We start from the raw sequence: 18,982 nt of genomic DNA, 5'->3' as shown, positions 1-18,982 counted from the left end.
GATGACTCCGGGGGTTGGGCCTGCGCAACTAAATTGTGGCATTGCCAGCGACAGGGGAAGACTTAAAGTGGGGCAAGTTTTAGGGGGATAATTAGGCATCCTGTTCTGGACTTCCTGAGTTGCAGTCGCCTATTAGAATTCAGGTGTTGATGTCAAGCAGGCAATGGATGCACAAGTGCAGAGTTCAGAGGAGAGTTCACCTGGAGACGTCAGCGTGAAAGTCACAAGCATGTTCATGGTATGTAAGTCTCAGGATGGAGGAACTCACCGAGGAAGTGAGTTTAGCCAGAGAAGACGACCCAGGAGGATCCGTGAGTCCATCCAGTGGTAGGAGGCTGGGAAGAGAGAAGGACCAAGCAAAGAACACCAAGCAAGACTGCCCATGGGGTCGGAGGAAAGTCAGGAGAGAGGGAGATGTCTTGGAAGCCAGGAGTACAGAGACTGTGGTCAGCTGTGTTGGATGCTTCTTACGATAGGCCAGGTAAGAGGGGACTGAGAATTGACCACTGAACCCAGCACAGCTGGGAGGTCACGGGCTTAATCCTCACCTGCACAAGAAATCCCCCTTTCTTGCCTGCCAGGCGCTTTTCATTCCTTTTTTTTTTTTTAACTTTGTCTTTTGTTCTTGCCCCTCACAACGCTTACCCATTCCGGGCCCTCAATAACATTGGCCGAATCACACCTGTGGACGAATAACACCTATTGTTTGAGTCCACAGTGGAGGGTGTGGAAGGAATAATCACTCCCTCCGCCCCACACAACTCTCCTTCCAAACACTCACTTGGTCACTGTAAGCTCCAAAGGAATAGAACCGGCTCTGCCCTTCCCTGGTGCCTCCTGTTTCCCCGGGGCATGGCCCCAAGTGAGCTCAGGAGATGACTGCCAGCCGCTGCAGCAGAACACAGATGTGGGGCCCAGGCGGGAGGAGCCGGGGCCTCAGGTCATCTTCGAGTCTTTTTATTCTGCAATTGTCAGGAGCTCAAGAAGGCCAGGTCTGTCTGTGTTCAAAGTTAAATCTGTTTGACGTTCATTATTTATTTTTTGAGAGCGAGAGACAGACAGTGAGTGGGGCAGGGGGCAGAGACAGAGGGAGACACAGAATCCGAAGCAGGCTCCAGGCTCCGAGCTGTCGGCACAGAGCCCGACGCGGGGCCTGAACTCACGAACTCACGAACCGAGAGATCATGACCTGAGCCTGAGTTGGACACCTAACCAACTGAACCACCCAGGCACCCCCGTCTGTGTTCACATTAAACCTGAAGTACATTCAGAAGCTAGATGAGGTTGACCATCTTGTAACATCTACCACACTGTCAGCCTCCGTTAGGACACATAACTGTTTGGTCATCAAATGCTGAGATGAATTAAACACGTGCAATTAGAAATTCCAATTAGTAATGCTTGTAAATGGTTCCAGATGTTTCCCTGGGGAAAGAAAGGAGGCCCACTGCTAGGTGTGTGCCCAAGAGAATTAAAAACATGCATCCACACAAACACTCGCACACAGATGTTCGTGGCGGCATTGTTCACGGTAGCCAAAAAGTGCAAACAACTCAAATGTCCACCAGATGATGAATGGATGAACAAGATGTGATCCATCACACAATGGGATATTGTTTGGCAATAAAAGGGAATGGAGCACTGATCTGTACTGTAATATGAATGAACCTGGAAACATGCTGGGGGAAAGAAGCCGGACACAAAAGACCCATGTGTTCTACGAGTCCATGTATATGAAATGTCCAGAATAGGCAGCTCCGAGGAGAGAGAAAGTAGATCAGTGATTGCCACAGGCTGGGGGGGAGGAACGTGGGGGGGGGTGACTGCTGACAGTACAGGACTTCGGGGGGTGGGGAGAGGTCACGTTCCAAAAGCAATTGTCGAGATGGCTGCACAACTCTACGAGTATACTGAAAACCATTGAATTATACACTTTAAATGGGTGAATTGTATGGTGTGTGAATTATATCCCAGTAAAACTGGTGCATAAGAAATAAAAAGAAAGAGGAAAAACACAACACTTAAAATCATAGAGTCCCCGAAATGGAAGAAATCCGAAAGACGATCTTGCACAAACACGCACGGTGTTTGGGGTTTGGGGACAGTTTTCCTTCCCTTTTATGTCGGTTGTCTGTCGTCAGATTGGCAGCTGCTGCAGAATCGCCAAGGAGCTCCGTGGTTGCCTTTGAAATACCTTCTTTTATATCTACATAGAAATTTGAATCACCAATGCCTCCAATGTAGTGCGAGGTCCCAAAGTTTCTGGTGGCTGTTTGTCACCTCCCAGAGAGCACTCTGACTGGTCCACCCAGCAGAGCTGCGGGGCCCCACGTTTCCCATGATAAAACCCCGCGTGATTGTGTTCTTGCCCATTCAGGACACCGTCAGCTAACTTTAGGGTCCGGGTACACACGTAGCTGCCCCCATGGCAGCTCCTGGCTGCACCCTGTTTCTGTTGCGGGGGAGAGCTGTTGGTCCTTGAGGTCACTGGCAGGCACCCTACCCCTGTGCAAAGGACTCGGAGGCTCAGTTTGCAGCACAAGGCCATGAAGGCACATTTCCCAAGTTGTAGCACACATTCTTATGTAAATATCCTGCACCCTTTTCTTTCCTTCCTTCTAGTAATCTTACACAGTATTCAGCCAGCTTCATTCCCTCCCCAGCTGTTAAATGGGTAAATCTGGACAAGCCACATTGGCTGGGGGGGGGGGGGGGGGGGGCTTTCTGGAAGGGTCTGCAAGTCTAGGGTAAATCCAGGATCAGAAGCACTGGGTGGGAAGTTAAGCACTGCTCTTGGTTCTTTGCACAGCCGCACCATCACCTGCCTTGTGCTGGTGACCCAGCTCATCCCTCTCCTTACGTTCTGAAATCCCGAGCCCTCTCTTTCCCACACCAGCGCCTGGTGTAATGCCTTGTACCAGCAAGTGTGTGGTAGATGTTTCTAGAACTCCATTCTGGAGCCTACCCGTGACTTCTGTTTCCTCGCCGTGTGTTTCCCTCTCGGCCTGTTGGAATCTGACGGCTCTTGCCCCATTCTTACAGAAACACTGCGCTGTGTTCTGTGCTGTCCTGTGTCAAAGGACTCTCCCGGACCCTCACCATTCACCGGCACCTCACGCTGTTGGTCATCACTCTCTTGGCTGTCTTGAGTCAGAATTGGCTCCCCCACGTCACCCCATCCCACGTCTCGTTTTGTCTTTCCAGCCACCTTACTTCGTCTCCTTCCTGCCCTCACCCCTCACACGTGCACCTCCTGTTCCCCAGATACTGACCTGTCCCAGCCAACCTCTGCCTAGAAGAACTGTTGTATCCTGTGGAGCAGAAAAGGAAACTGAGTCTCAGTCGCTGGGATTTGATCCCAGGCACTCCAGTACAAAAATCCATGCTCAAACCATGAGTATTTTCTGATTCCTTATTAGATACTGTTAGTATGTTTTACACTAAAACTTTCTCAAAGAAATGTGTAGCTAATTCTATAATTGTTGCCAGCAGAAATAGAGCAAACGCACTTTTAAAGACATTTACTTTAAATCTCACTTTCTTCCCAAAGAGGAGGGGTCCTCCTTTCATGTTGCCTCTCAGCACAAAAAACAAAGAATTCAGAGTGACTAAGAAGACCAAGAATAATACCTTAAAGGGTTATGTAATTATGTTCCAACGAGAACTTGTGTCAGAAAACTTGATAGAGAATTGTCTGGAAGCAGTGACTAAAGTCGTGATTCTTTGAGTCTTTTATCCCTAATGAAAATACCTAATTATTTTATTTCTGTTCCCACACAAATAAGTTTCTCTGATGAGTCTCTTAGACATTCTCCAAGTGCACAATTTTCTCAGAGAATTAGGATTTTACAGAGAGACTCTTAGGTATAAGAGTGGGAGTGTTGTGAAGGGGAAATCAAAAGCTCAAAAATTAAGTTTGTGGAGAAAGAAATACTTGAGGAATATTATGTTCTCATCACTATGAGGTCGATTTATTTAATTCTCTGCTATGGTTCGTGGATCTGATTAACTAAAACTTTATACTTACCGCAGTTGTTTTGTGAGGTTATAATTTGGAAATAAAAGTAAAATCCCTAGACAAATCTTAGTGTATCTTTTTTAAAAACTTTTTTAATGTTTATTTATTTTAGAAAGAGACAGAGTGTGAGCAGGGAGCGGGGAGCAGAGAGAGAAGGAAGCACAGAATTTGAAGCAGGCTCAAGGCTTTGAGCTGTCAGCACAGAGCCCAACGTGGGGCTTGAACTCATAAACCGCGAGATCATGACCTGAGCCAAAGTCAGACGCTTAACAACTGAGCCACCCAAGCGCCCCTTAGCGTATCTTAATTTTTTTTTTTCAACGTTTATTTATTTTTGGGACAGAGAGAGACAGAGCATGAACGGGGGAGGGGCAGAGAGAGAGGGAGACACAGAATCGGAAACAGGCTCCAGGCTCTGAGCCATCAGCCCAGAGCCTGACGCGGGGCTCGAACTCACAGACCGTGAGATCGTGACCTGGCTGAAGTCGGACGCTTAACCGACTGCGCCACCCAGGCGCCCCAAGCGTATCTTAAAAAAAAAAAAAAGTGTTTAAGAGCAGCAAAAGCCATGAAACATGGCCACAGCAGGGAGTGAAGTCCCCTAGGCTCAGCGCTCTGTGCTTGGAACCACAGAGAATTCTGATTCTGCTCCAGGGTATGATTCTGCCTAATGGGTCACACTTTAGGAAGAGAGAGGAGAGACCAGAGCCATGCGGCTGTTTCTATACACAGCTGCACTTTGAAGCGCCTAGAACTTACAGGTGAGATTAACAAGGTTGCAGGCTATAAGATCATATACAGAAACCAATTGTATTTCTACATACTAGCAATGAAAAAGAAATCCAAAAATGAAATTTTAAAAACCTGTACATTTAAAATAATATCCAAGTGGAGCACCTGGGTGGCTCAATCAGTTGAGTGTCCAACTTTGTCTCAGGTCATGATCTCGCAGTTCGTGAGTTCAAGCCCTGTGTCAGGCTCTGTGCTGAGCTCAGACCCTGGAGCCTGCTTTAGATTCTGTGTCTCCCTCTCTCTGCCCCTCCCATGCTCATGCTCTGTCTCTCTCTATCTCTCAAAAATGAATAAATGTTAACAAAAATTGTTTAAATAACATCCAAGAAATCTATAGAGGAAAAAATTTAACAAATGATATGAAAGCTCTATACCCAGTAAATTACAAAAGAATTTAAATAAGACATAAATAAACACATCATGTTCATGGATTAGAACACTTCTCCCTTAAGTGAACTATGTATTCAATGCAATCTCAATCAAAATACCAGCAGGATTTTTATAGAAATTGACAAGCTAATTCTAAAATGTATGTGGAAATTCAAAAGACCTAGAACAGCCAAAATGATGTTGAAAAAGAAAAGCGAAGCTGGAGGAGTTCACACTACTAATTTTAAGACTTACTACATGTTGCAGCAATCAAGACAGTGTATTGTTGGCGAAAGAAGGGGCATACAGTTCAATGTGATACAGAACTGAGAGTCCAGGAATAGACCCACATGTATATAGTCTATCTCAACAAAGGTACCAAAGTAAGTCAGTGGGGAAGGTTCTTTGCAATAAATATGCTGGGGAAGCTGGATACCCATATGGAAAAAAAATGAAACTTGACCCTTTCCTCACACCATACTCAAAAATTAACTCAAATGAATCATAGACCTAAATGTAAGAACTATGACTCTAAAACTTACAGAAGAAAACTTGGGGGAAATATATATATATATATATATGTATATATATATATATATTTTTTTTTTTTTTTTTTACTTTGGGTTAGGAAAAGATTTCTTAGAACACACAAAAAAAGCATAAATGCTAAAAGGATAAAATTGATTCACTGGGCATCAGAAAATTTAAAACTTTGCTCATCAAAAGACACTTTAGAAAATGAAAATGCAAGTTCCACTTTAGGAGGAAATATTTGCAAAACCTAGAGCTGACAAAAGACTTAAATCCAGACAATTTTTTAAATCCCTTATTCTTGTAAAAGAAATAAAACTCCATACTAAGAAGGTATACAACCCAGTTTTTTTTTAAGTGGGCAAAATATTTGAACAGACACTCAAAAAGACGATACGCAAGTTGCTAGCAATCACATGAAAAGATGCTCAAACTCATTGGTCGTCAGGGAAATGCAAACTGAAGCCACAATTAGATGCCATTACACACTCACCAGAGTAATTCAAATTAAAAAGACTGACAGAAGCAAGCATGGGAGACCATGTGGCAAAACTAGAACCCCTAGACATGGACCTCTTGACAATGTAAAATGGAATAGCCACTTTGGAAAACAATGCAGCAGGTTGGGGGGGGGGTTGCTGTTGGGGGTTTTTTTGGTTTTGTTTTGTTTTGTTTTTGAAAGACAGCACACATGCAACTGGGGGAAGAGCAGAGGGAGAGAGAGAATCTCAAGCAGGCTCTGTGGCCCAGTGCAGAGCCCCACGCGGATCTCACGACTGTGAGATCATGACCTGAGCCGAAATCAAGAGTCAGACACTTAACCGACTGAGCCACCCAGTGTCCCAGTGTATCAGTTTCTTAAGGTTAAACACCTACCGGGGCACCTGGGTGGCTCAGTCGGTTGGACATCTGACTTCGGTGCAGTTCGTGAGTTTGAGCCCCGCGTTGAGCTCTGTGCTGACAGCTCAGAGCCTGGAGTCTGCTTCAGATTCTGTGCCTCCCTCTCTCTCTTCCCCTCCCCCACTCACAGTCTGTCTCTCTCCCTCTCTCTCTCAAAAATAAATAAACATTAACAAAAAATTTTTAAGTTAAACACCTACCATATAATCCAGCAATTCCACTCTGGCTATCAACCCAGTCTGGTACACAGATATTCCTAATGGCACTATTCATAACAGTCAAGAGCTGGAAATAACCCAAATGACCATCAACTGGTGAATGAATAAACAAAACAAGGTATATCCATACAATGGCATAGAACTCAGCAATTTTTAAGAAGGAACAGATGCTAAAATATACATAACAAAATGGGTGAACCTCGAAAATAATCATGCTGAGTCAAAGAAACCAGACACAAAAAGACAAGGTGATTGCATCTATATGAAATTTCTAGAAAAGGTAAAGCTGTGGAGACAGAAGTAGATGAACGGTGTCTGAGACCCGGGGTTGGGGTGGAGCTTGGCACCAGAGAGGGGTGAGGAGATGATGGAGGCGTTCTAAAACTTGATTGCGTTGGTGGTTGCACGACTTTGTAAGTAAATGGGTGAATTTTGTAGTATGTATAGTATACCTCAAAAGCTGTTAAAAATGATTCTAAGAATAGTTAAAGTAGGCTGTCCTAAAGGAGAAAAAAATAGACGAGTGTGGGGTACGTTGTACATTTGCGTTTGCCCTCACTGGGAGCAGCCATTCCAGCAAAGGAGAAGGAAGCCAGCTGGCCTCAGAGCAGGCTTTGGAATCCAGGGTCGACCACTTCCTAGCCAAGAGAGCTTGAGCAAGTATCAAGTATCCGTAATCAACTCATTCTGTCCTCAGTAAATGGAAATGGAATCACCTACATGGCAGGGGTGTCTCTGATGAGAGCTTGTATATAAGGCCCTTAGAATACTGCTTAGAACACACAAGGCACTCAGTAAATACTAGGTATGACCTCTTTTTTTTTAATCTTTATTTATTCTTGAGAGAGAGGAGGGGGCAGAGAGAGAGGGAGAGAGCATCCCAAGGAGGCTCCGTGCTGACAGCGGAGAGCCCACCTCAGGGCTCGAACTCATGAACCATGAGATCATGACTTGAGCAGAAGTCAGAGGCTTAACCGACGGAGCCACCCAGGTGCCCCAGCGGGACCTCTTTTCATACGTGGTAACCTGCTGAGATTGCTGCCCAGGGTGGGTCATAGGACATGGATGAGGGGACTGCTAGTAATTTAATGTTTGGCTTTTCTTTTAATATAGTTTCTAAAAGCTGTTTCTCAATAGAATTTTAGACATACTGTATTGAATTAGATTTGAGGACGGACAGAGATTACGAATCACAGAACGATAGTGTCGGCAGGCATGATATCCACCAGATATATCTGAAAAAACAAATGACAAAAACCTATTCAGTCTTTCTGTTAGCCAAGGGATAAAATTGAGTGTGTGTATTTTAAATGAATCAGACCGCAACTTGAGCTGTAGAAAATCCCAGTAAATAAAGGGCTTCTGACCTTCCCACTGCCTATTCCTAAGGTCCGTTCGATTGTGGTGGTGGACATTATCCACTGTGTTCCCATAGAAAGGTCCAGCAAACATTTGTTTGTGCTTCAGCTTGTTCCAGAAAGGATTTAGTGCTGCTTACAAAGTTGTAATACAAGGTAATGAAATATGTGAAAACGCAGGAGAAGGAAGTTAGGATCAGGAGAGTAAGTTACGCGAAACCGAAAGTGGAGTTAGAATCCAAAGCGTGAGGCTTGGAGACCTTGTATATAAGGCTCGTAGAATACTGCCTAGAACATACAAGGCACTCAGTAAATACTAGGTATGACCTCTTTTTTTAAATCTTTATTTATTCTTGAGAGAGAGGAGGGGGCAGAGAGAGGGGGAGAGAGCATCCCACGGAGGCTCCGTGCTGACAGCAGAGAACCCAACTCAGGGCTCGAACTCAAGAACCATGAGATCATGACTTGACACGCATGAAGACTGACCCCAGAACAGGACCTCAGCGCTTTCGTGCGGTCAACTCAGTGACATAAATGAAAACAGCCCAAGAGCCAGAGGGTCCCTGTGATTAAAAATTAATAATAAAATATAAAAAGTGGTTTTGAGAGATGCAGAAAAAGTATTCTCGATACTAATATTGGAGAGAGATTTTCCGTAGTCGTCTTAGAAGGGATATTAGGTAATGAGCATGAAGAACATCTTTACACTCAACCCAGGGAGGGGTTCCATCCACGCCACATGTGAAAGCTCTCCTTCAAGACCTGTGTGTGTATGATTTTTAGTTTCTTTTTTTTATTTTTTTTTAATGTTTATTTATTTTTGAAAGAGAGAGACAGGGGCGCCTGGGTGGCGCAGTCGGTTAAGCGTCCGACTTCAGCCAGGTCACGATCTCGCGGTCCGTGAGTTCGAGCCCCGCGTCAGGCTCTGGGCTGATGGCTCGGAGCCTGGAGCCTGTTTCCGATTCTGTGTCTCCCTCTCTCTCTGCCCCTCCCCCGTTCATGCTCTGTCTCTCTCTGTCCCAAAAATAAAATAAACGTTGAAAAAAAAATTAAAAAAAAAAAAAAAAGAAAGAGAGAGACAGAGTACAAGCAGGGGTGGGGCGGAGAGAGAGCGGGACACAGAATCTGAAGCAGGCTCCAGGCTCTGAGCTGTCAGCACAGAGCCCGACACGGGGCTTGAACTCACAAACCGGGAGATCATGACCTGAGCCGCCGAAGTCGGATGCTCAACCGACTAAGCCACCCAGGCGCCCCTGGTTTTTAGTTTCTATAACACAACTCAAACCCCTTTGGATTTTTTTATTTTTTATTTTTAAATGTGAAGAGCATTGACACACAATGTGACATTAGTTTCAGCTGTACAACTCAGTGACTTGATAACTTTATAGGTTATGCTATGTCAAATCCCTTTAAATAAGAATAACATAAATGTGTATTTCAGTTGCTAAATATATGAAGATCACAAGGCAATTTTTGTTCAGTAATACAGAAGAAAATTAAGAAATGTCCGTAATTTTCTTTTTTTAAGTTTATTTATTTATTTTTGAAGAGAGAAAGAGAGAAAATCCCAAGCAGGCTCCATGCTGTCAGCATAGACCACCCCCCACCCCCACCCCCGTGGGGGCTTGATCTCATGACAGTGAGATCATGACCTGAGCCAAAACCAAGAGTCGAACACTCAGCCAACTGAGCCACCCAGGTGCCCCAAGAATTTTCTTTTTATACTCTCAACTTCTACATATTCTCAGTTGTCAAAAGCAAATTACATTTCTCTGTGAATCATCCTTCTTTTTTCAGACACATACACACCACACGCACGACACTGAAATTATTTTTATTTAATACTATTCACCTTAGTTGCTAATGGAGGCATACCAAAATTATTCCTCATATTTATTTCCCAGTTGGTTTAGCAAACACGTGAAAATTCTAGCCTGGCTCTGGACAACTGTTTAAATATAGCTGAAGAAGCTGAATTGGCTGACTGAATAATGATGTTACGGAATCATTTCTTTATTTGTTGTGATATTTTTCATGGAGGTAGTGGTACTGTGGCTATGACTTTTAAGAGCCTTTATCTGTTGGAAACAATGTTGAAATAAAATGATAAGATGTAAGAGATGTGCTGCAAAATAGGAAATGTGGGGGAAAAGCCATGAGTTATTAAAAGGGAGAGAGAGAGGATTGGCCATGTGTTGATAAACGTGGAGGCTGAGGAATGAGAGGCCTGGGGAATTCTTCTCTCTCCTTTTGTAAGTTTGAAATTTTCCCTAATAAAAGGCAGAAGCAACAGCAGTAGCGGCTCTGGAATTTTCCATGAGGTTTTTAGAACCCCTTAAAAGTAAACATGGAGTGGGGTGCCTGGGTGGCTCAGTTAAGTGTCTGACTTCAGCTCTGGTCACGGTCTTGTGGTTGGTGAGTTCAAGCCCCGAGTCGGGCTCTGTGCTGACAGCTCAGAGCCTGGAGCCTGCTGTGTCTCCCTCTCTGTCTGCCCTTCCCCCTGCTCTCACTCTGTCTCTCAAAAATGGACAAACATTAAAAAAAATAAAAGTGGGGCGCCTGGGTGGCGCAGTCGGTTAAGCGTCCGACTTCAGCCAGGTCACGATCTCGCGGTCCGGGAGTTCGAGCCCCGCGTCGGGCTCTGGGCTGATGGCTCAGAGCCTGGAGCCTGTTTCCGATTCTGTGTCTCCCTCTCTCTCTGCCCCTCCCCCGTTCATGCTCTGTCTCTCTCTGTCCCAAAAATAAATAAACGTTGAAAAAAAAATTTTTTTTTAAATAAATAAAAAATAAAAGTAAACATGGAGAATCCAGGCTCTCTGTCGATCTCTAGCTCTGTTCTAGTCCGACATCTTTGGTCACCAATTAGGAAGCTGAAACAGAGAGACTGTTGTTTTTGTGTTCATCTGGTGTTGTCCAGATCATCTGCTTTAAAACCACAGTGCCCGCGATTCCTGTTCTGCTACTGCTATGAACACGGACCTCAGAAATCCTGTATCTTGGTTCGTGATTCAAGCACTGCTGTGTAATTCTGTCTCAGAGGCTTCAGCTCAGACTGCTGACAGAAGAAAATGATTCTGACACTTGATAAAGACAGTCAGGAACTTTATTCAAGCGACTGTTGCACTTGGGGTTTGCAGGAGGGGGAGAGAGATGGGGTTTAACTCAGAATATCACCATGACACAGGAGTTATCACTGTCTTCCAAGACCAGACCGTCTTGACAATATCAAGTAGAGTAGTTTTCATTTGGGGTGTGTGTGTGTGTGTGTGTGTGTCTTCATATGGCTCTTAGAATGAAAAAAAAATTTTAAGGATACTGATAAAAACTTCGTCAGTGGAGTGACAAGAGCAGTGGTGGGAGACACCAGAAGGAACCACAAATCGAGGGAGATAAAAATTGAGAGGTTCAGCATCTCTCCTTCATATGGAGTTCCCCTTCGTTGTCAGCTGTGGATAGTTTGGATTTGTTAATGACAACAGGCAGCCAGACAGATGACACGTGTAAAGATGTGGCAAACCTTTAAAGATTGTTCCTGATTCTGGGCAGTCAGAACCTCATGAAGCTTAAGCTCAGGGCCCCTCAGTCCTACTGCCCCTTCTAGGGTTTTGTACTGAATTGTGTACTCGTGATTTTATTCTTCTTTTTTCAAAGAGGCCCCCACAGTACTTGGATCCGCCCTTGTATGGAATTGTGAATCTCCAACAAAAGAACCAGCCCTTTATTTTTTTTTTCTCCAAAAAATCAATGCTGATTCTTAGAGAACATGGCAGCCACAGTGAACATAAGGCATCAGAAGCCCCAGACCCTTTCATGCAGATCAGAGATGGAATTGGGTGCTGCCTAGGGCTGCCGGGAAGGGCTGATGACTGATGTGGGAAGGGATATAAATATGCTAATGAACGGGTTTGTGAAATTTTACATAACTTCTTTTATATTTAGGAGCTGATGTGTTGTCATTTGGTTCCATAGCACTGCTAATTTAATTTGGGTAATTTTGGAAATAAGAATTCATAAAGCCACCTCTTACTTCGAGAGAAGGAAAGTTCTTGGCCTCCTTTTCAGGGAGGGTGCTCCTTGCCGTAATGGATGAAGTTGAGCTTTGCGCTCACATGGGCTTGAGGGAACCAAAATCACAGTTCAAAATTTAACTCACAGTTTTAAAAAATGCCAAAAAGCGGTGAATTAGCATCCCCGAAGAGTGAAATTTTAAAGGTTTCCTTCTGGTGTACCTAACGCTTCTGGGCTGAATTTGACCCATCTGTTCAGTCATGCCCATTCCTAATCATGGCTCAGCAGCTAACACAAACTTATCATTGTAATAGGCATGATTTTTCAACGTTTATTTATTTTTTGGGACAGAGACAGACAGAGCATGAACGGGGGAGGGGCAGAGAGAGAGGGAGACACAGAATCGGAAACAGGCTCCAGGCTCTGAGCCATCAGCCCAGAGCCTGACGCGGGGCTCGAACTCACGGACCGCGAGATCGTGACCTGGCTGAAGTCGGACGCTTAACCGACTGCGCCACCCAGGCGCCCCTAGGCATGATTTTTCATTGCTGAAGTGACATTACCACTAGACAGGTGACTGAGTACTAAAAACCTTAAAATTATTCTTAAAATGGCTGTCATATGTATAGTTGGTGAATGCCAGAAAATTACTTTTGACTTGTAATTTTCATTTGGGGGAACTTCCTGGAACAATAAGAATGTGTGACCTGTTGATGTGAGCGATGATCACAGAGGTGCATGTTTTCGTCACGCTGATCGCAAGCCCTGTGTGGTGTATATGGCGTGTAACATCGACTCCCTCAAAGAAAACCGTTCATGCGCTACCTGCAAAAATTTTTTTGGCAGTTTCTTTTTACTTTTACCTTTTGAAAAGATGATAACACATGTGCTTTCTTCTTTGTAACTTTTTCCGATTTTAGGAATTCTTTGATCACGTGAAGAAGCTTTGGGACGATGAAGGCGTGAAGGCGTGCTTTGAGAGGTCCAACGAATACCAGCTGATAGACTGCGCACAATAGTAAGTCAGCTTCTGATCAAGGCCTGGCCTGTCTGAAGCTCCCCTTGCACCCATAGTTCGCTGCCCTCCCAGGGTCGATGATGTCTCTTCAGTGCAAGGAACAAAGCATTAACATCTTACTACAGAAATCAGCTTTTAAAGTGGCACACATTTGGTGGATGGAAAACTAAAAATCCAATAGGAATCAGAAGCAGGTGTATTCATTTTACCCTGATCAGTGTTTTTAGTTCTGTTCATTTTTTTGCTTTCTATAAAATTACAGGTATTTCCATAAATTAGACTGCACTTAGATATTCACTGTTATATATTCATTTTGGAGCAGGGCCCCCAAATTAAATTTTAAAATAATATCAGGGCACCTAGGTGGCACAGTCCATTGAGCATGTGACTTTGGCTCAGGTCATGATGTCATGGTTCGTGAGTTCGAGCCCCACATCAGGCTCTCTGCTGTCAGTGCAGAGCCCGCTTCGGATCCTCTGCCCCCCTCTCTCTCTGCCCCTCCCCTGCTCACATTCTCTCTCTCAAAAATAAATAAAACATTTTTTAAAAATACTAATAAAATAATATCGACATCTGCAGTTGTGCCCAAGCTCTCACTTAAAGTACTAAGTGATCATCTTATACAGTCAGAAGTAGACTAGAACCTTGAAAGTAGGTGGTAATTAATATAGTAAGTAAAGACTTGATGAAAAAAATGTAAGAAGAGAAACAAGAAATAAGGAAAGGGGGGGCGCCTGGGTGGCTCAGTTGGGTAACCATCTGACTTCGGCTCAGGTCATGATCTCACAGTTTGCGAGTTCAAGCCCCGCATCGGACTCTGTGCTGATAGCTTGGAGCCTGGAGCCTGCTTTGGATTCTGTGTCTCCCTCTCTCTGCTCCTCCCCCACTCATGCTTGCGCGCGCGCGCTCTCTCTCTCTTCTCTCTCCCTCTCTCAGAAATAAAGAAACTTAAAAAAAAAAAGAAAGAAAGAAAGAAGGAAGGAAAATACTGGTGCCTAGGCTGGCTCACTGTTTTTCCCTGAAATGCTCATTTTCCTATTTCATTTTGCTATTTTAGCCTCATTCTATATCTGTTAGTCAATAATGGGCCTGAGAAGAATGTGAATCAAGAAGCTCTAGATATGTTTGCTATTTTGATAAAAACTGTATTTAAAGTTGTTTTATATAACTCTTGGGGCGGCAAGAAATGAGTGCTTTTACATTTTAAGTCTGTAAACTATAAAACTTCATACGTGTGGAAGAGATTTCATGAGCATACAATCTGGGAGTTCACAATATTTGTTACCCACCGATGGAGCTATGCCCTGAATACTGATTTCAAGGAGAGGGTAGTTGTGTGGCCGCCCATAGGAGTTCAGGCAGCATCATCTTGTGACGGACACTGAGAGAAGCCAAAAAAAAGGGCCCAAGGAGAGGTGCTGGGTGTGTCCCAGGCAGGGACGGGAAGCCAGTCTGAAGGCAGATGGGTAATGGAAGAGTAGCCATAAACAGATGAGAGAGGTCAGTGGAGCCAAGTGCCAAGGTCATGCCAAGGAACTTGGATTTTCCTCCAAATGCAGTGAGTAAAAGTCAGCTCAATAAGTGACGTTGTCAGGGTCACTCTGACTGCTGTGTGGAGAATTAAAAGAAGGAAACAAGGACCCAAGTGGGATGCCTCGGGTCGTGGAGGCGAGCCCTGGGGCACAAACGGGCAGATCTAGATGGTGGGTCAAAATGCAGGAGGCGGAGGAAAGTGGGGATCAAGGATGACAACAGGATAGGTCATGGTGCCATTTATTGAGATGGAGGAACCTGGGACGTATTATGGGAGGACAGGGGACAGTATCGAGCGCCGGTTTGAAGAAATTAAGTTAGCGATCCCAAAGGCAATACCCGAGGGGAAAGATGAAGCAGGAGCCTGGAGCTCACAATTGAGACTGGCAGGGTATATAGAGGAGAGGGTCCTGGACATGGAAATTCAATCCTCAGAGGTTGGTTTCAGGAAGAGGAGGAGCCTAAAACCACATCTGAGAAGTAGATGGAGAGGGAGTCCTTTAGAGGACGGAAGAGGATCTTGGGGTTGAGATGGGGGAGAATTGATGGCGTTACAATTTACTTAACTTCCTTCTTACGATGACCAAGAACTGGCTCACTCCCCACCCCCACCCCAGTCCACAAGCAGGTGGTCCTCAAGCATTTGGTGAGCAGCAGGTACATCTAGGGAGCGGTCTCGGCATGGCACACACCTGTTGCATACGCCCTGAGGTGAGCATTAATGACCCTCCACTGTATATACTAAAGAAACCCTTCACTGATTGAAATTTTTCATGAACTAGAAAAGTATTTAAAATTCCTCTTCTTCAAGTCCTGCCTTAAATCAACATTCCCTTTTCAAATTGGCGTGCCCCTTAGTTTACATTGGTGAATACATCACTGTGGTTTTTCTCACGTCGTGTGGTACGTTTAGACTGGTTTAGATTTGGGTGTGGAGTGGGGCAAGCTTCCCAGGGGAGCTCGGACTCACCCTGGGAGGGTCTCAGGAGGCACTCCACTTCCCAAAGGGCCTCTATCTTTCCTTCCAGCTCTTACTCGCTCTTTCTCGAACATATCATCTCAGAGTCATGTAAAGGCCATGGCAGTGTTAGACAGATGGAAGGACTATCTGAAGTCAATGCTAGCAATGGGAATTTCAAGCACAGCTCAAAATAATTTTAAAATTCACATACGTTGGCATTTAAAGTTGATGTGAATATGTGCTTTATCATTGTTTTCCCGTATTTCTTGAGCAGGGACATCATGAGCAAACACCACAGTGCTACTCAGTGTCAAGTTAGGAATTTCTCTTTCTTAAAAAAAAGAGAAACTGGGGCGCCCGGGTGGCTCAGTTGGTGAAGCGTCCAACTTCAGCTCAGGTCATGATCTTGCGGTCCGTGAGCTCGAGCCCTGCATGGGGCTCTGTGCTGACAGCTCAGAGCCTGGAGCCTGCTTCAGATTCTGTGTCTCCCTCTCTCTCTCTCTCTCTCTCTCTCTCTCTGCCCATCCCCCCTCTCGCGCTCTGTCTCTCTCTTTCTCAAAAATAAACATTTAATTTTTTTTAAAGAGAAACAGACAACTTAGTCTCCTACCACTCCAGGAATAAAAATCATGACTTAATTTAAGGTAGAATATGCAAATATAATTTTTTTAAAAGGAAGAAGTAGAGCCTTGACAAGAGGCAGGATTCAGATCTCAGCTCTCCCACCGACCATTGTGTGAGACTCTGGGCAAACTCACGGGAACAGACATGGGTCCCATTCTCATTCAGTTCCCATAGGATTAAATAGGTATATACCAAAGTCCTCTAAATGGTGCTTGGCACGTGGGTGAGCCCCACATAAGCTCCTGATGTTATGTCACCAGCATGGAAGCTGAAGTCCAGAGAGGTAAACTAAGGCACTTAAGATCACAGTTTCCCAGAAACAGGTGGCACACAGCCACGACCTTCAGTCCCGTCCTTTCAGATTACCGAGAGCCAGGGCACAAAGTGCTTGTGCGTAAGGTCAAGACTCCAGGCTCGTCAGGAATGAGGCACCAGAGCTTCATTATGCTTTCTTGACTCGGGGCCTGGCAGAATCACAGGAAGCGATTCCCCCTCTAGACCTCACTAATCCTAACTTCTCCAACATTGCTTCTTTTATCTATTTTAATGCATGTGGGAATCCAGACGGATCAATACCCTTTGTCTCTTAATAGCTGTTGCTTTTCGTCTAAACTCAGGTTTTGAGGTGGGGGTGAGGGATTTAAAATACAAGGAATATTTCAATAACATTGGTTAGACCCAACACACAGCTACCAAATTTCATGCTGCCAAATTGGATTTTAAGGAACAGAAGCTGGGGCGCCTGGGTGGCTCAGTCAGTTGAGCGTCCAACTTTGGCCCAGGTCATGATCTCACAGTCATGATCTCACAGTCTGTGAGTTCGAGCCCCGCATCAGGCTCTGTGCTGATGGCTCAGAACCTGGAGCCTGCTTCCGATTCTGTGTCTCTCTCTCTCTCTGCCCCTTCCCTGCTCATGCTCTGTCTCTCTCTGTCTCAAAAATAAATAAAAACATTAAGAAAAAAAAAAATTTTTTTTAAAAAGGAACAGAAGCTGCCTTTATCAGCCATGCCCATCCCTCCAATAAAAAAAAAGACATTTCAGCATCAAAACAATGAAGGGACATGATCTCAGGAAATCCCTGGGACAATGATCCTCAGGTCATCTTGTCCAACCCACCCGACTTTTAATTCCTCAAGGAATGTGTCTTATTCGTCCTTAAATGCTCAGCCCTTAGGTGAATATTGTTTCATGAAGTCGCTGCTCAGTAGGGGCTATTTGAAATAAATGAGTTAGCAAAACAGGAGCCTGGTGTTCACTATGGTACTGATAGGAAAAGCTGGCCTGTCCCTTTAAACATACGCACCCTACCCCGGATTCAGGCTCCGTGGCCTCCTTCTTCCCCCTTGCAGATCCCCAGTGTTCTGACGCATTTTCTTTTTCCCTCTCATTAAAATTGTTCAGAGAAAATATAGAACTTATATCTTGGTGGAAATTGAAGTCACTGTGTTACCTGGCTCAGCAGAATTGTATTTTGAACGTTCATGCTTGTTATGAAGGGAATAATTCTCAGCCCGGTTAAAGTAACCTCTTCCGTGGCAAAAACCCTGGGAATATTTTGGGGGAAGAGGTGCTTCTCAGTGCTGCTGAAATTCCGTTAAGGCCGAGCTGCTGGTGAGGAATCTGGGAAGAGTCTGGCGGTTCCTTAAAAGCTTAAACACAGAGGTAGCCGGCAGTTCCACTCCTGGGTATTTACTCAGAATTAAAAACATACGTCCTCACAAAAACTCACACACGGATATTCATGGCAGCATTACTCACAATAGCTAAAAAGTGCGAACAACCCAAATGTCCCTCAAGTGATGCACAAAACCTGATGCATCACACAACGAAATATCATGTGGAATAAAGAGGAATGAAACGTTGATTCATGAGACAGCATAAATGAACCTTGAAGACATTCTATTAAGTGAAAGAAGTCAGACACAAAAGGGCACATATGATATGATTCGGTTTACATGAAACATCCAGAACAGGCAAATCCACAGAAACAGAAAGTAGGTTAGTGATTGCCAGGGGCCTGGGGAAGGGGAAATTGAGAGGGACTGCTGCTGGGTATAGAATTTATTTGGGGGACAATGGGAATATCCTGGAATAGTATTGATAGTTGCACAACCTTGTGACGGTGCTAAAAACCACTGAATTGTATAATCAAAATGGTGAATTTTATGTTATATGAAATATATGTTATGTGGGTTATATTGAATCTAAAAAAAAGAAAGATTGTGGAGGTGGGAGGGATTCAGGGCAGGAAAGGCAAAGGGAACACTCGTCAAGATTGGCCAGGGAACAGTCTCCTCGATGAGCCAGGGGTCCTCTTGTCAACATCAGATGAAAGTCTACACATGAGCTTACAAGGCCTGCTTTTTAGAAGGCCTCTGTCAATCACAAATGCATGCCACACTCCAGTTCTGCAAACACATATGAGCAAATGGGAGCCCCCAAATTATAAAGTGCCTATGGTATAAAAACAAAAAAAAGCTATGATGATCTATATTATGCTATTTGGCATGCAAAGAGTAGAAACTTGCTCAGGCTTCTTCAAAAAGAGGGGAATTTGTTCTGAGTTTCTCTTGGAAACCACTGTTGAGTCAAAGATGCTGTGGGGACCAGCTCTTCTGTTCCTGCTGTGTGGACATTTCAGCTTGGCTTTG

The 18,982-nt window shown here is 44.4% G+C and overlaps 1 protein-coding gene across 2 annotated transcripts in view; it reads left to right on the top strand.

The window, feature by feature from the left end:
• GNAL (G protein subunit alpha L) overlaps nucleotides 1–18,982 on the top strand; it is a 152,612-nt gene that overhangs the window by 95,403 nt on the left and 38,227 nt on the right. For both annotated transcript variants that reach the window (XM_047090186.1, XM_047090187.1), the window contains exon 5: nucleotides 13,115–13,212. In XM_047090186.1, the coding sequence (XP_046946142.1) occupies nucleotides 13,115–13,212 (98 nt within the window). The remainder of the gene's footprint in view (nucleotides 1–13,114; nucleotides 13,213–18,982) is intronic.

This window comes from Lynx rufus, unplaced genomic scaffold (assembly GCF_022079265.1).
Source record: "Lynx rufus isolate CCGP_SWC_20201006 ecotype Redwood Valley unplaced genomic scaffold, mLynRuf1.p SCAF_29, whole genome shotgun sequence".
In the NCBI taxonomy this organism is placed as follows: domain Eukaryota; kingdom Metazoa; phylum Chordata; class Mammalia; order Carnivora; family Felidae; genus Lynx; species Lynx rufus.
Note: the sequence above shows the minus strand (reverse complement) of the source record. Positions and strands in the feature narration are given on the sequence as shown.